Raw genomic sequence first — 17568 nt, 5'->3', positions numbered from 1 at the left:
TTTTATTCCTGGAGTTATGAGATAGATCACTGTTCGTTATTTTCACCTTTCATATTAGTTGAAACAAATTGCTCTAATTCTTTATGATATGATAGAATATTGAAATATGGTATAGGATTCACGTTGGGTGTGACCGGTCGACAGGGGGATGCTTACTCCTCTTAGGCATCTGATTTCACCTCAGGTGTGTCCAGGGGTCCGTGTTTACCCACCTCTTAATTTTGTACATGTATCCCATATAAACAAACTGACAAACAAGTTGATGGTACAGGGGTTTCAACAGTCTCGATTGAAGTCAGCATTTCGCAAATTCTGTGGTCGTTATAACGATCTAGTTCGTCAATACAACCTCGCATTGGGTCAAATGCTGTCTGACGTGTTTCATACCGATTGTTAAGCCGTTCTTGGCACACTGATTTTGACTGCGGATAACTCCGTTTACCTGAACAGGATATAGGGCTCACGGCGGGTGTGACCGGTCAACAGAGGATGCTTACTCCTCCTAGGCACCCGATCCCACCTCTGGTGTGTCCAGGGGTCCGTGTTTGCCCAACTATCTATTTTGTATTGCTTATAGGAGTTATGAGATTGATCACTGTTCATTATTTTTCACCTTTTCATGGTATAATATTGATAAATATAAATACGATAATCATCATTGTGTTTAGTAATCTATTGATGCATATCTTAAACATTTATGAAGGTTAACATTGATCTTTAGGAATCATGATTTTTGTCTCAGACAAAATAACCATCAGTGAAAAGTATATCGCAAGGCTGTCCACTATCTCCTTGATTGTTTACACATCTGTTGATCTGTGGAAGAAATTGTGTTTAACCTGTCGTGCAATTTATTATTCAAAGGGACTCGAGATTTTTATTGCAGAAAGCTATGTTTTCATTTTTCTGCTAAAACAACCACTGCCGTAATTAAACAAAACTACAGGGTTTCGCAAAGGGGATAATCCGGATTTAGATATTGCTAACAATAACAGAAGACGCTATCTTAAACATTGTAACTTGTAACATCTTCTGAGTGTAGTAAACAAACATCCTGTGGATAGTGTTGGTCTCGTGACATCTTGTTGCATATCATTTATCGCCATAGTGTTCAAAATCTGCCCGGACCGGGGAAATTTAAGGCCTCATGGCCTGGGGGTAGACATGAATTTTTATACTTCCTACAAAGATTATTAATTACCGTAGAACGAAAGAGGTATTTACAACAGATAAAGCTTGCAACATTGTTAATTTTACAAAGTTTGATTTTATTCAGAGTCTGAATATAAATAATTTGAACACAAAATTATAAAAATGATATCAATGAAACATCACACGTTCTAACAAGGCATTAAATCATTCACACAATATGTATGGTAGCACTGCTTTATACGGGAAACAATTACAAAGTACTGATGAAGTTAAAATATAATCTATGATACATTCTATCACAATAAGGATGGTGCTGTAGTTGAATCTTCAGGTACTACTATTTGCTGTACAGAATATTTTAAACTGTTTGAAAACAACAAACTCTAAAGATAACAAATGAATTGATAGTAACGGAATGCATGTACTGCTGTACATGGTATCATTAACCGACTGAGACAGTGATAAATGTATCGACAGTGCACTGGGAAATATGAAGCCATTTGAACAACATTCATAGCCATGTGACAAAATAATGTTCTCCAAATTCAATAGTGCATCACGGGTAAAAAAAACAACAACAAACCAACAACACTGAATCTAGTTCAGTAATAGATTATCACAGCTTCACATCGATTAGAAAACAAAGAACACGAAATTTGATAATTCAGTTCTTTTCATAAACGTCCTGAAAACAATAACTAATTTAAAATCCCTGCTAACAGACTTCAGCAATTTCAAATCGATCTGCAGCGTCAACTTCTAAACCTTCTGTTGCATCATCAAAGTCTAATCATACCAAAGAAATAAAAATAATGCATAAAAGTAATACTGCTATTTCCATTCTCTCAAAAAAAAAGTCTACAAATAGTTTAAAACGCTAAATAAAGGAAACAAAGGCACTATTCCAAGCACAAGATGTTGTCGACTCTGTTGCATAGGTTTCGTTCCGACAACTTTGATATTTTATCTGTGAATTTCAACTGTCAAGTGACCACACGGTACAAGCACAATACACCACAGCACGGGACACTTCTTCCCACCGTCTACATAAAAGGAGGTGCGGGTAATATCACAATACATGTTGCCCTCGTCGGCAGTCGTCGTCTGCAGACACAGATCGAGCAGCGAGAGTGACGTTTTATTCACGCACTCGTTTTTCAACAAAAGTCCTCAGATTATATGTATATATGAATCACAGCTTGGTATGAAAGTCCTGAAAGATGAAATGAATGGATCTCAATGTTTGAAAATGCTCAGTATAAAACATGGTGAGTGAAATGTGATTAAATATGTTTAAAACTGATGTAGATTTTTTTTTATCATGGAATAGATACAATATAAGTGAGTACATTTGGATAATAAGATTAGAGAATAATAACGAAAATATAATAATGATAAAACTACATAAGGGTAAATAATTTTTATCATTAAATTCTTCTAGTATTATGAATCTATCAAATAATAAATTCCAATAAAAATGTGTTTCTTACATCTTCACTCTTTATTTCCTCGGAGACTTCCTTATAATTCGGTGGCTTTTCATCAACATAAGCCAGATTATCGTGCACTAGGTTTTCCAGACTAGTGCTGGCTGGGAAGGCTGATACGCTACTAGCAGTAGACACTGTTCTAGCCAGACTTAAACAGTCGCTGCTGTAGTTGCTATAATTGCTATTTGGACGGCTGGTGACTTCGACAGCGGAGTCCTCCTCGTCCGAGGTATCGTTGGACGCTGCCTCCTTGGTGAGATCGGCACTGCTGCTGACTGAACCAAGGAGACCCACTGAGGCTAGTCGTGTTAACACCGGTAATAAACTACTTCTTCTCCTCTTGCCTGAAATTTAACACTCATGAATTAGCAAGTAGCTCTGATATTTTCTTTAAAAGATCATTTAACATAATAACATGCATGCAGACTTGTTTGCTTCTTTTCAGTATTTTTTTTAATCATTTGTCACAAAATATAGACATCAATGACTATGAATTTGTCATACAAAGTGAGGCGGATCACACAGTACACGTGTATGTGATTATTAAGGGGTGTGTGTACCTTCCGGGGCACAGCCTTGGATTTCTTTTTCTGTAGCGCCTCGTCTTCGGCACAAACTCTGCAGATGACGCAATTCAATCTACAAAAATAAACGAGTAAATAAATAATAGATAGACGATATACAAAATAAATCCGTAAATAAATAATAGACGATATTAAATCTTTATACAGAGAATATTATTTCATTTTAAGAACTCATATATTTCCCGAACATTGTCTATCAATGGAATGTGCAAGTCTATTTTCGCATGCTGGACAAAGAAGATGGTAAAAAAGTTACCACGTATAAATTATGATTGACGGCGCTCTGTGATCAACGGCAAAAATACAAACGAGAAATGACTCTTTCTGACCACCGTTCTGGAAACAAACGAGTGTTTTTGTACATCTTTTGATGCGTTTACAGGTGAGAATCGTTGCGTTTATCCAGGTAATGTATTCAAATATGTCCACTAACATCCACAGAGCTCAGACAATCGGACATTTTTACGCGTTAATTAATCCATGTCGAACATGTGAGTTGCGACGTTTAGAGACGAGTGCAACCTCGTGTCACCTATCGGGACCATCGATACGTAATTCGTCTACATTAGGATGAAGTTTAGGAGAATTAGTTTGATCAGAAAGTTATGTTCTGATTAGAGTATTTGTCAGCATAGAATTGTGAATATGATGTATGAGATATTTTGCCCGAAAAATTACATATAGCATGACTCAAAGCTCCCGATTCTGTATTGACCAAGAGACACAACAAAGGAAGCGTTGATCCTTTGAAAATATTTTTGAAGAGTATCTCCCTTTTTTAATGTCTAGACGACGCCCTGCGTTTAATTAGTCTAATTACTGATTTCAGTTTTCTGTTTAATGTATGCCATGTCCGCTGGCAATCCTTCTATGTCGATCTGAGGACTTAAATGAACTCATTTCTTTCTTCACCAATCCACTGAGTCAACTTAAAATTTACGAGGTGCAAGTGGTTTGAAAAAATAAATAAATGTCCTATCTTTTCAACGAAAAAGATGAGCAGACTTACCCTATATAACTCTACTTTCATTTTCATATCGCTGGCTCTCTTTACGGAACCACGGTACTGTTGCTTCACGATTTTCAACTGCACTTGGTCTTTTTCTTGTATAACCATGACAAAACCTTGAAATAAAATAACACACACATATGTATATGTTTATGGCATACTTAGAAGGTATTTTTGTTATTCTAGAGTTGGAGCTGTTGCTATAGATGTCTGTAATAACTCACTGTTGACAATCCTTATAACCCTCCAGGGTAGGATGAAGATCATGATATTGGCCGCCTCCTGTTCTGGGTGTGCCCACAGTCCCTCCCAGAAAGCTATGTCCAGAGCCCAAGACACGGTGATCACGAAAGCATCGAAAACCTGACGACGATTTTAAAGGGTGAGTAAATCAAAATGTGAAAAACATTTCATCTTTATATTCTTCTCTCTTTTCAAATAAATCAAATCAAATATTTTTTATTGAAAGTCGGACATGGTAAAAGCAATACAACATTAGCTCTAAAGAGCTAGTTACCGACTTTAGTGTTATGGCATGATTCATTGTTTTTCTTATTAACCATTCGATGGTTTTACAGGAGAGCATTGAACGAGTCAAATCTTTACCTCTATCTTGTGATTCAAGAACTTCTTTCCCATAGCTAGAATCTTTAATTTGGTCTGTAAAATAAACGGAAAACATAACTTGCTTTGTATCACTGGAACCATGTGTCGTAAACGAAAGCTTATCTTTATTATTTTTTATCAAAACATAAAAATGATTGCATGAATCAGAAGTTGTTCCCTGTGTACTAGGTAAGTGAAATATTCTGTACAAATTACATATAGGCACGGACACATAAATCAAGCCCTGGGTGTAATTAATTGTTCTGCTTGTGTCTATATAAGCAGTTTGCCGTTTTGAGGTCACTTTAGACTCTGCGCTGTAAGTAATAGTCCGCGACTTTATGTACCAGCACGATAAAATACTGCGCTATCAAAGTGAACGGTATTAAAAGGGGGTGTTCGAATGGCTATCTATAAAAACGACGTAAAATTCTCCTGGAAGGCTATGTTTAGTGATTGTCTGTTTAAAACAGTTAATTCCACATTAAGATATCTTTGCAATATTACATTCCATGTCTTAGTTTTACGATTAGGTCTTTATAATAGAATCTTGTATATTTTATTGTGCTCCATCACGGTGCAGCTTGATTATACCGTGCTTTTCCCTCGGAATATTAGAACACATGATATTGTTAATTTTTATTTGTATTTCAGAATTCAAAGAAACTGTAGTAAGACCCTGTTAACATTTAAACTAGCTGGTGTTCAATAAATTAATTAAAAGGAGAAATGGGGCGAAAAATTCAAAATTGTGAAAAATAAATCATCTATAAAAATTGTTCAAAATACCAAGTTAATGTTTCTGACAGAGTAACAACTGTAGTGTTTTTTTCTTTCTGGTTTTGTGATCATTCAACGTCCAAATCGTAACGAATTTCTTTTTTTATGATTTCTGCACTAGTGTGTAGGGTTGCGGTCCAACTGCACTGCGATTTAATGGACCGTGACGAGTCGCATACGGGCTGTTGAGAAGAGGAGCGCATTTTGACGAGCTCCGGTAGACTTAAATAGGGGAGGCCTCGGCTTGACCTTATTAAATTGTGTAATGCACTCCTCCGGCAGATATGATTTATATTAGGACAGTGGACGAAGCGTTGTTTATAAATAAATGGACATGTTGTACACATCAACTTGGATTACGATACATATAAATGCCGTTTAATTAGACATTAAACACACACACACACACACACACACACACACACATGCACGTACACACACACTATCAAATTGAATATTTTAACTGACAGCAGTAAATATATTCTTGAAAATATGCAGTGTTTGATTTCTTTGTTTCTATGAATTTGGTGGTGGCGGTAAAAATACAAATGACTTTGTTTTTAAATATATGCATTATAAATGTATGATTATACCAGTATTTTATCAAAATATAAAATGTTTTAATGATATATTTCGTGGCCAGATGATATCTGACATATGCAAAGTTTTCACAAGTATGCCCTTACCTCAACTAGTAACACCGTCAAAATGACCATGCTTCCAAGATGGAAGGCGTGCGTGAGTTCGTGCAGAATGTGGTGGTTTATATATTTCTCTTGGTCTTTGAAAGAATGCTGGTGATTTCCTCCCGCGGCGCGACGATGCCGCTTGCCATGCACGTGATGTCCACCACCATCCGTTTGGTGGATATGCGGAAACGAGGCTTTGTCCATCGTAACTTTGCCATCTCTTTTGAGTTCATCGAAACATTCTTTCATTATGACCATTATCTCCTCTAGACTAGCTTTCTCATATGTCGTCTTGTTGAATCGTTCAGGGAACAGATTCAGCAGAGTGTCTTTTGCATGCTTTTCCATTAACGTTTTCTCTTGGAGCTCGTCTACAAGGAGAATGGTTAATCGTAATTCGATTGTACGACATCACAATTTCAAACTTACTAAAGTGCAACAATTAAGTTAGTTTGCTTAAGTAAAACATGTTTATATACCTATTTGTACATGTAGTATGGATCTAATACAGCCCCTTAAAATGACTTTTTAATGTAATTTAGTTTCTTCATTTGGATAATGAGTACATGCACAACTTTATATGGATTATTTGCTGTAAGGGAATGCTGTGGGTCCTCAGATATGGCGTCATAAATTATGTCTTCCAAGTTTTTGAAATTTTGTAAAATGTGCGTACTTCTTTTCTTATTAACCTCTGTGGCAAGTTTAGAGCGACTTCGTGAAGAAGGTGAATATTTCTACTTTAGCTCATACCTATGGTGTATATCCTTATCATGTTATGATAGAATACTGTCTGAATTAATATATTTACCATTGGATTAACGAGACCTTTATTCAACACCTGTTGGATAAAGGTATAACCAGAAGGTGCACAAAACAGAGCCCTGAAGTAACCTTACGTGCAGTTAAATAAGTGAAAGAGAGAGGAAGAAATTCAGAAGTAATTAGTATGAGATAAATAGAACATTTATAATAGTGTGGTTTTATACTCTCTTGATCCCACTCGTTGAAATAGTATGTGTATTGGCAGCTGATCGAATAGATACACTATTTCAACTCGTTTGATAAAGCAAATAAATGATCACATTTTATAAATACTCTTCATTCATACACGCAGACTCTTGACGTTACCAAAAAAAAAAAATATAAAAAAATCACACCAGTTGAAAATGGGATATAATACAAGTGATGTTTTTAAAAATATATTTTATATAGATTGGGGTTTTTGGTAACGTTGAACAGTTGTATTGTACGTATAACTTTCAAACACACTTTACAAAAATTTCAAATATATTAAACAAACGGCGGCTGATGACAAGTGCCTTATTTCTGACGATGAAATACAAGAAATGACGCGAGCATGGTAAAGGTTAAAAAACCAAAACGAAACCAAATAAAAAATACAAACAAAACAAATAAAAAATGGCATGAATTTTTATTCTTGAGGAAATATATTAAGCCAATGTCATATATTTGTTCTTCGTATGCATGACCTGTACGTGCGTGCGTTTTCAATTAATATACCTCTGAATGTTAGTCAGCATTCGTATTTCATTAAAACTTTCATCATATTTTTGCTATGGTTTTAATTGAACCGATCTACACAATTTAAACCTCATTCCACGGTTATATACATACCACACAATGCATAATAATTATCAGTTGCTACAATTTGAAATAGGATAATCATATGAATCCAATAATTATAAAAGAATAGACAAATAAAAAGACGTGTGAAGAAAATTTCAAAATTTTGATTAGAAAAGGGAAATCCGAAGGAATGACATTATCGATGCAATTATGTCGTGACATTTGGTCAGAGATGGTCAGTAAAATTGATGGCTAATTGCCAATATATATTATCAGCTGCATTCATAATGAGCACATTCGTGCTGTTGCAATGCACATTTTATGATGCAAGGCAGGACACGGGCCAGGTACGTGGTCATTTTCCGACATGGTTCCACTTTACCGCCACCAATCATGCGTGACGAGTGATTTAACACAATGGATAGACGACTTCGATGACAAATTGAGAGCTTATCATGTCATCCGTGATGGAATTATTGCCATCTTGTAATACATTTATGAATAATAAAGTAGTCGTGCTATTTCCTTGGCTAGTATTATCACAGTGACTTCGATAATGCATAATCTGTTATTCCACATTAAAATCAAAGAAATCATTCTTGTTCTGAATTTTTCGAGTTTTTTTGTTGTTGACTTTCTGAAGCAAATTTAAAGAAACAGGGGAGAAAACGCGAACCTTCTTGACATTTGCCACAATGAGAGAGAAACGAATTCAAAATGATATGCTAAACAGATATCTGTGTGTATATTTACCTTTCATGATGAGGATGTCGCTGATGATCTGACCAATCACACATCCTGCATCTAACACGCTGAGAGTACACAGACCAATCAAAGCGACGTGTGTGTGCAGTAGAATGGAAAGCCGCTTTTTGAATCTGCAAAATTGATCTTAACATAAATCTTCTGGAAATACAAAGCCATTGTCTCACTCTCAACACATACGAAATGTCAGACTATTTCTGTCTTTTTTTTCAATAGGAGAAATAATTTCTGCCTCTACTACTCTGGAATATTAAACAGGTTAATTTTCACCATTAGCATTCTTTATGTGTAACAGTTGTCTACAGAAGATAGCCGTGGGGAAGGAAGTTTTCAAAAGCACATACTTTAAAAAATTAATTAGACCAGTAAACCATTGCACAAATTACAATTGGAGAAATGCTCGGACACATACGAATATGTTTTGTTACAGAATTGTGGAAATTGATGTTTAATATAACATATATTTTTCATTTTGGCAGAAATGTTCGATTTAGACTTGTTGCTATTTAAGGAATGTTCGACTCAAACTTGTTGCTATTTAAGGAACATAGTAATGTTCCAAGTGAGTTCACTTTTGACAGTAAAGTTATGATTGTGTAAATGCATAAACAAGACGGGTGATGAATCGGCCGCTCGGGAGCACTTTCCTAGGTTGATAAGGTCTATTTTCATTCTGTTGTGTTTTCATATCCCATAAATAGATTCAATATTATCTAAAGGTGGCACTGGTGTTGTTGTAAACTTTAACACAAGTCACAACACTTTTTGTTCATGACATTAAATCAACATCTTCATAAACTACGACAAACATGAATTGTAAATCATCTGCAGGCGTTGAACGTGGGCTTCACGTGATATCGTGCACTACTGCTGTATCAAATGGCAACCGAAAAGCCCCAGATTCAATTTCCTTCTCCCGAAAGGTGTTTCGGGGATAATGCAAAGCCGTAAATAAGAACTTCTAACAAGAGTGAACCGGATAAACTACAAGAGGATTTCATGTTCACTTTGACATAAGTCTAAATGTTTACTGGTAGGTTGTGGGGGGTTTAAGTGTAATGACCAAAAGGATCTTCACACTGTGTGTATTCAAAAACACACAAATGACGTCATATCATTGTTTTGTAGAGTATTTTATTAAGCTTAATAAAAACAGTGTCGATTAACTACCTCATTATAAGATCGCAAGACTGCTGCAAAAGTAAAACATTTAGAAACGTCAAATTATGCAAATTTGACTGTGGACGGTATTGTTTTTTGCTAATTTAGTCACACACCCACAGACATTACTCAGCCCGAGAAGCTTGAACAATCAGACTCTTTGTGACAAGAACTGACATAATTATGTGTATCTTAATGGGAAAAAAGAGTCTCACTCCTCTTATGCAATGCAGACGACACTGCAACCATGAAGGACAGGTACAAGAAAACAGATACTTCTACAAATCGATTCCGGGCCTCCCCTCGCGAGAGGTTTCCTGAAGGAAGTAATAGAAATAGATAAGGTCACGATAGAGCCAGCAAACAATGTCTTTCGCGATAATGAACATTTCAAGACATAAGACTTTCTGACGTATTCAGCCACAATTGTTTCGTTCACTACTAATTTCAGAGAATTGTCAATCCGTGTTGCAAGTTGTCGACACATTTCGTATGATTCAACTTTGATGTAAGATGTTTAAGAACAGCGAAACGTTATGGTTATGAATGACTCGTAATGTGTTTAGAAAACTTAGGGTTTATCCAATATTTCAAAATTGAAATGAAGATTGAAATTTTTACAGTTTCCTGGACATACCATCTTCACTATGTATACACCTATACAATATTCTATCTGTCTTATTTAAGATTCATCTTAAAATAGTTTGAAAGTTATATAAATTTAATATTGGAGTTCGTCATCTGTTGCTTTGTGGTGTTCATTTAGAATTCATATATCGACTCTGTAATAACATTCATTGAACGTAAGTGAATTTTCACTGCAAAAAGTTTGTTGCAAGTCTACTTAGATGTCATCTATCACACGTTCTAGAACTACGGTTTTTGACGCTGTTTCAGAACCATGCTTTCATTTTCAGCCTCCTTCCCATCTTCCGGTTTACTGATGTAGTTACACTTACCTGGAGCCTTGGCGGGGTTTTCGTCTGCCAGGCAGACAGTTGTTGTTTCCTTCAGTAGTTTTCATTTGGCAAAGAATATCTTTCATACCATGTACACAGTCAGTTCAAATTTCACTCACTTCCTCTAGAGATTAATAAGTCCTCGACATAATGTTCCGTCCAATAATCACATTAAATGTATCCAAAAAAGAAGCACGACCAGGGAGATCCAAAAAAAACACAATTCTTTGTTTAAAAATGTTTTTCTTCTGTTATTTCTCTCTATACGACTAGGAGATTGACAAAACAGTTATTGTCGTTCACTTTCTATGGCGCTGTACTCCCGACAGTACAATGCTAAAAGCTCGGTTTACACCTGTTGGCGGACAACACCATACGTCCTAGCGGAGAGACGGACTGAGAGAATACATGTCGAAATAAGACCAGCTATCCACATTATATAGTAAGCGCCCGTGTGCCTGTCAGCGCGGGATGACTTGACGAATAAAAAACCCGACCTGTCACATTTGCAAGCTATTGTTCCACTTGATTTCATTTTCTCCAGAATGGTACCGACCAAAATATCCTCGTACTCTTTCAGGAAGTCTTATAGTCCTGACGCCATAGCTTAGTATCAAGTCTTTGAAATTAAAATTTTGTTTGATGTCATATTCAATTTCAGCTTTTGTCATAAATGTTGTGATAGTACAATATGGACATGATTGTTGTATTGTAGAGGTTAGGGCATTGTATATAAATACGAAATTTGAAAAAGGAAACCAATTTCTAAAACGGGACTTTTTTTGGATGGGATGCTATTGGCAATAATATATATATATATATATATATATATATATATATATATATATATATATATATATTCAAATGTCTATAAAACGTTAAATGCTATTGCATTCAAAAGTTCACAATTAACCACCTGGGTAAGACGCTAAGATCAGGCAAGTATCTAAAAATAATACGATAATAACAATTGGCCGACCAATAATTAATTATGAACTAAAGATATACACAGTTATGAAATGTCAGACGAAGTAAACAGTCGTGTCTAAATTCAAAGAGCTTAAAATAGTATCGTGGCATCAATAAATAACGACGGGCCTTACACCCGGTGCTTGTCCTCATCTACAGATATGTGCTGTCCTCATCTACAGACAGGTGCTGCGTTTTTATAGACCTGAAATTAAAATATTTAGCTGGGAAACATGCATCAACAAAAATTTCAAACGAAAAAAAAAAAATGCTATCACTATATTAAAAACTTCCAAGTCCTACCAGTAGAAGGTGTAAAAGATCTGCCCAGACTCTCGTAGTCTGCACAACGTGGAATGATAATTTTAATAATAATAAGATTACGTTTAACATAAAGGTGTATAATAATGATTTAAAGCATGCGTTAAAAGTAAAAATTCATCTCAGACTTTTTATCATAAAGCCAGTAGGTATCAAATGGAACCATAAGCCTTGTTTAAGACCATTAAATTTCACTTGAAGTCATTCATTTGAAAGTTTTATATAAAATTTCAGTGTTTTACTAAAATTCAGAATTGGAATGTAGATATTTTAAAGATTTTATTTACTTTGTGCTGCATTGTTTCGCTTGTTTGATATCTCGATGATTTTTGTCTTTCACATTTCTGCATCACGGGTCACGTGGTCAGGAGTTTTTATTATGAGGAAATAAAACTCCTTCTCATACGCTGAAATTTTTATTTGCATATCCATATAGGGAACAGCGGTCTAAATCTGGGCGGTAGAATTTAACCATTGTTATGTAAATGAACTTCTGATTGAAAGGCTAATTACAAAAAAAACGATACAACTTGACATACATAATTTTCATAAAACATTAAAATTGTTAGGGATACATGCGGTCATGTACCGGCATTACGAAGTCGTTTTACAACATCACCCTCTGTTTCGCCGTCAGCTGTATTTAGTAGAATTGGAACAATACAGTCGTCCTTCTATGAATATGGATCGCGGACTCCGTGCCAGTAACACGGGGCTGTAATTATACCAGAAAAAACCATCAGAATGTATTTATAAATTTCAATAAAGCTAAAGCTTTGACAAATTCCAGTTAAATATCGTATTATTTTGACCTTCTGACAATTGTAATGTGCCTCAAGTTTGCTTGAAGTGTTTTCTAACAAGACATCACAACATCGTTTTACAATACTTTTAGAATGTTTGACGTTAATGGGAGAAAATTCGGTCTGGAATCTGCTGATGACTTTGAAGAACACATGAATAAATATATTTGACACATTCTTTTACTTTAACTTCAGAATAAATTTAATGTTTAATGGTTAACAATGTTACTTTTATTCATAATGCTCGTCTGATCATCCATCGTTTTGGTTATAAATTTTATGCTTGTGAAATATGTGGTAATCATATATATGCAATTCTACAGCAACCACAAAACAAAACGCGTTTTCATGTTTCAATTCACGGTTTTAGTATCCATCCAATATACACATTATGATTAGGTTATATTCACTGGGTTTTAATTTGACGGTTTTAGTATCCATCCAATATACACATTATGATTAGGTTATATTCACTGGGTTTTAATTTGACGGTTTTAGTATCCATCCAATATACACATTATAATTAGGTTATATTCACTGGGTTTTAATTTGACGGTTTTAGTATCCATCCAATATACACATTATGATTAGGTTATATTCACTGGGTTTTAATTTGACGGTTTTAGTATCCACCTAATATACATATTATGATTAGGTTATATTCACTGGGTTTTAATTTTACGGTTTTAGTATCCACCTAATATACATATTATGATTAGGTTATATTCGCCGAGTTTTAATTTCATGGTTTTGTTCAGGAGAGAAAATTAAACTGTACAATACACACCATGTCACTTCACAATGAGACGTGTTTGAAATTAGCTACGGCTGCTGAAGGAATGACATTGCTTAATAAATCATCGCAACTATTACAACCCGTGACAGAATCTGTTGTGTGGTTAACTAGAGTTACCAATGACGAACCTCGCCAGGATTTGATTAAACCAAGTTTGTGAGAGAGTGTTAGTACATCGTCCATTGAGGAGCTTTAAACTGTGTAATTTCTACAACAATGACCTAGTTTTATATTATTCTCCCCCACAACTCTGCGAGGGGATACCAGGTTTTGGGATTGCCTCTTCCGAATTGGAGTTGTGCCCATAAGTTCTCTTAGCAATCAAAACAATATGTATTTATCAATGTATTCATTGATACGAACGAATGATATTTTATCGAGTTTATTTTGCAATTTGAGCGAAATCAAACTACATTTGTATTTAGCAGTTTTATTTGTTTGGTTATTTTTTGCTTTCTTTAATCGACGTGAACAAGTTCAAACTGGATAACAATTCCCTGAGTTTTTCGAAAACAAAACTCCCCAGAGTAGAGTCATTGGTTTAAATATGTTGCATATTTCTACAATTATATATTCCTGTAATTACATTTTTATATATTTCTGCAATTACCCGTACATTAATATATTTACTAATTGCAACTTGTGCAGGCGCATGAATGTTGAGATAATAGAAGGTAGGTTATATATTAAACCCGGTTCATAAACCTAGAATCATTTAGGATCCAATCTTGTTGAGGGGAAGGGTATTGTTCTTTTAATTCTTCTGAAATGAAATTTCTTGCTGATGTCGCTATTGCTTAATATTCAGCATAAGATTTTCTAAGTAACACGAAGGTGCTTCATAAGTTCCAAACTACATCTGGGTTGGGTTGAATGTTTAACGTCCTTCTCGAGAATTTTTCACAAATATGGAGACGTTATCATTTCCGGTGAAGGGCTGCAAAATTTAGGCTTACACTCGGTGCTTACAGCCTTTGAGCAGGGAGGGATCTTTATCGTGCCAGACTTGCTGTGACACGGGCTTCGGATTTCTGCGGTCTCACCCGATGGCCTGCCCCATTTAGTCGCCTCTAACCACAAGCAAGTGATTCTAAACCCGGATCTTCACGGGGCTACTACATCTGGGAAACAAGGTTGTTGGTACTTACATGTCAAAATCACTTCTGATTTAGAATACATTTTTATAAATGTTAATAACCGCCGACGTGTGTTACACAGAGGGAATTATATGATGATTTATGTCCAGCAACTTAATCAAACTCGAACCAGGAAACAGCGCTGATATACTATCTATAGAGTAGATAATTGTGTAAAATTTAGTGTTTTATCAAATCTATAAACACATAGGCGACAAATTAAAGATCGTCACATGTCACAAATCAAATTATATGATGAAGGATGAGTTTGCTGGGAATACAGCTGATTGATTTAGCGTTTTCATGGGGATCGTTCTGATTCTAGTGTCCTTGGCATCGATGACTTCTCGAGCTCCAAGAACACGTGAATGTAAAGGAAGCTGTCAAGATAAGACAAACAAAAATAAGAATTAATCATACTTACTACTTTCTGAACCAACGTAAGATGCTGAAATGACAAAGCAGAAAATCCATTTCTGGATATGAGATTGATTGATTGTATCATGTTTAACGTCTCTCGAGAGAATTTTTCACTCATATGGAGACGTCACCACTGCCGGTGATGGGCTTCAAATTGGACTTCGGCTGGTATTGTACTGGTGAAGATAACGAACAGTGATCAATCTCACAACTCATATTAAGAATGCGAAAATAAGAGTAGGTTAAACACGGGCCCCTGGATATACCAGAGGCGGAATCAGGTGTCTATGAGGAGTAAGCATCCCCTGTAGATATATGCAAACAGCAAAACGTTTAAGCTTTGTCTTAACCTATTCCTTATGATTCAATTCTAATGAGATAATAGACTCACAAATATTCCTGAAAATGTAGATTCCTAGTAGGAAATATTCCGAGGCCATTTTATTAGTCAGTAAAAAGTATATGTTATTTTAAGGTGGCTCACTACACCCAGAAATAGTTTCTAATATCAGTACGAATTGATTTAATTATAAAAGATATGATAATATGCAATAAGTATATATGCCAAAAAGGCAAAAAAAATATACAAATTGGGATAAAAACATGATTTTCAAAAAAAAATATTTCAACACATATGAATAAAAGACTGGCGAATTTGAACTCGAGATCTGCGGTTCACCAGCCCAATGCTTTAACCACCGAGCTACGATGATAGACATATAAATCGATCGATACAAAACATTTAAATCGTCATCTTGTGACGTGGTGTTATACAGAGTATAGGCTTTAGTGTAGTGAGCTACCTTAACGTATGAATGATTTCTTGTATTCTATATCGCTTGCAAAAAACGAAGAACGATGCTGAAATGGTAATTTCTCGCATCTTAAAAAGCATGGTGACCTATATATTGCATTTGATAATTTATTAGTTAACTATTATAAAATGGAAATAAATACACTTTCTATACTTTTATCAAATAATAATACGAATTACCTTAATAAAGGTCTGGTGTTTTTTGTTGTTGGTCAAATTACTGAATTATTTTGTTTGGAACAATTGCACCAATATTAAGTTATCAACCATGCGGACGACATAGAATGAGATAAAAAAAAATTATATCAAAAACGACAGTGCTAATTATATATAATTTCTTATTCATTAATTTGTAACGTCAGTGTATTTATATCAACAATGGGAACATTAATCTACGATTTAATCCGTCTTTTCACTGACTCATAATTAAGTTGAGCACGTAGAGGGAATTTCTTGTAATGTTACGCGTACGTTTTCTTCCGGATAGTAGAGTCCGGAGCGTGACTCTTGTGTAAGGTGACATTTCGTGGTGTTTGCGGTTACTTGACCACAAAAGAACATCATTGTATAGGATTTTATGAACATGGTAGTATTAAGCGGCTTCATCACTTTTGTCCCCGTGACATTTGAATTATTGTTTACAAATCCACCTCTCAGTGGCTCCCACGAGTAATGCGTTCTTTGTTTACATACCACGAGAGGAATTCTGAATATAAATGCTGCAACATTCCCAATATGGAAAATCGTTATTGGAGTTATGTTCTGTTTTAGTATCCTTAAAACGTATCTATCGTCAGTTGTGTCACTTCATATTCTCACAGATAAAGACCATTTTACTGGTGTTTAGAACGCAAGCAATATCTATTTTCTCTTTTGAAAAAAAATCTTTTATTGGAACACAGTTTTAGACACTTGCACAAGGACCCATCTTTTATATAGAATTATGCACTTGTTTAATCCTAATGGTAAATATATCCTACTAAAGCTGTAAATATTGCCTACATAACAAAGGTGCGACTCCAGGATTTCATTGGTTCTATACGTCATTATGATGTCACAAATTACATCAACGTGCACGTGATTTTTGTCAGTTTAGCTCAAAAATGTGATCTTGCATTAATTCAGGTGTACGTGATCACACTTTAACTTTAGGGTTACTTTACATAAGATGTGTACAGTTATCGTTATTTGAAAGCATGTAAGTTAGCAGTAAAATAAAAAATACACACATATATACAAGATATTGGATAAGAAACAAAATTAACTATAGTTTAAATTTTGCAAACTTTTACGTAAATTTTTGTACACGAGAAATACATACATTTATATCATTGTATGTGATTTCCCGTTTCATAAATGAACAAGGAACACAGGTAAGAAATGTAATGTAAGAAAGTAGATTGTTTGCTCAAAGCATATACATTCTTCAGATCGTGATTAACTATTCCATTGTTAGCTTTAAAAATAATTTTAGTCAATGAAAAAGAGAAGATACCAGAGAGTGATCAATCTCATAACTCCTAT

At 35.0% G+C, this 17568-nt stretch overlaps 1 protein-coding gene across 1 annotated transcript; it reads right to left on the bottom strand.

The window, feature by feature from the left end:
- Window positions 1-1247: 1247 nt before the first annotated feature.
- Window positions 1248-11198, bottom strand: LOC125645924 (uncharacterized). Its single transcript, XM_048871944.2, has 9 exons — window positions 10786-11198; window positions 8654-8778; window positions 6308-6681; window positions 4842-4895; window positions 4460-4598; window positions 4236-4351; window positions 3203-3281; window positions 2643-2986; window positions 1248-2365 (listed from the first exon to the last, which is right to left on the bottom strand). Exons 1-9 carry the CDS (start codon window positions 10869-10871, stop codon window positions 2345-2347), a joined length of 1338 nt encoding a protein of 445 aa, XP_048727901.1. The 5' UTR covers window positions 10872-11198; the 3' UTR covers window positions 1248-2344.
- Window positions 11199-17568: the final 6370 nt, after the last annotated feature.

The sequence above is a fragment of the Ostrea edulis genome, chromosome 6 (genome assembly GCF_947568905.1).
Source record: "Ostrea edulis chromosome 6, xbOstEdul1.1, whole genome shotgun sequence".
NCBI classification, from domain to species: Eukaryota; Metazoa; Mollusca; class Bivalvia; order Ostreida; family Ostreidae; genus Ostrea; species Ostrea edulis.
This window is presented reverse-complemented; position numbering and strand designations above follow the sequence as displayed.

What these genes read in the sequence shown, in the direction of transcription:
- LOC125645924 (XM_048871944.2), bottom strand. Translation starts at nt 10,871, where the DNA reads ATGAAAGATATTCTTTGCCAAATGAAAACTACTGAAGGAAACAACAAC. An exon ending in TGAAAGTAGAGTTATATAGG is followed by an intron (nt 3,282 to 4,235) that starts GTAAGTCTGCTC and finishes TTATTTTTGTAG; the next exon opens with ATTGAATTGCGTCATCTGCA. An exon ending in AGGAAATAAAGAGTGAAGAT is followed by an intron (nt 2,366 to 2,642) that starts GTAAGAAACACA and finishes TTCATCTTTCAG; the next exon opens with GACTTTCATACCAAGCTGTG.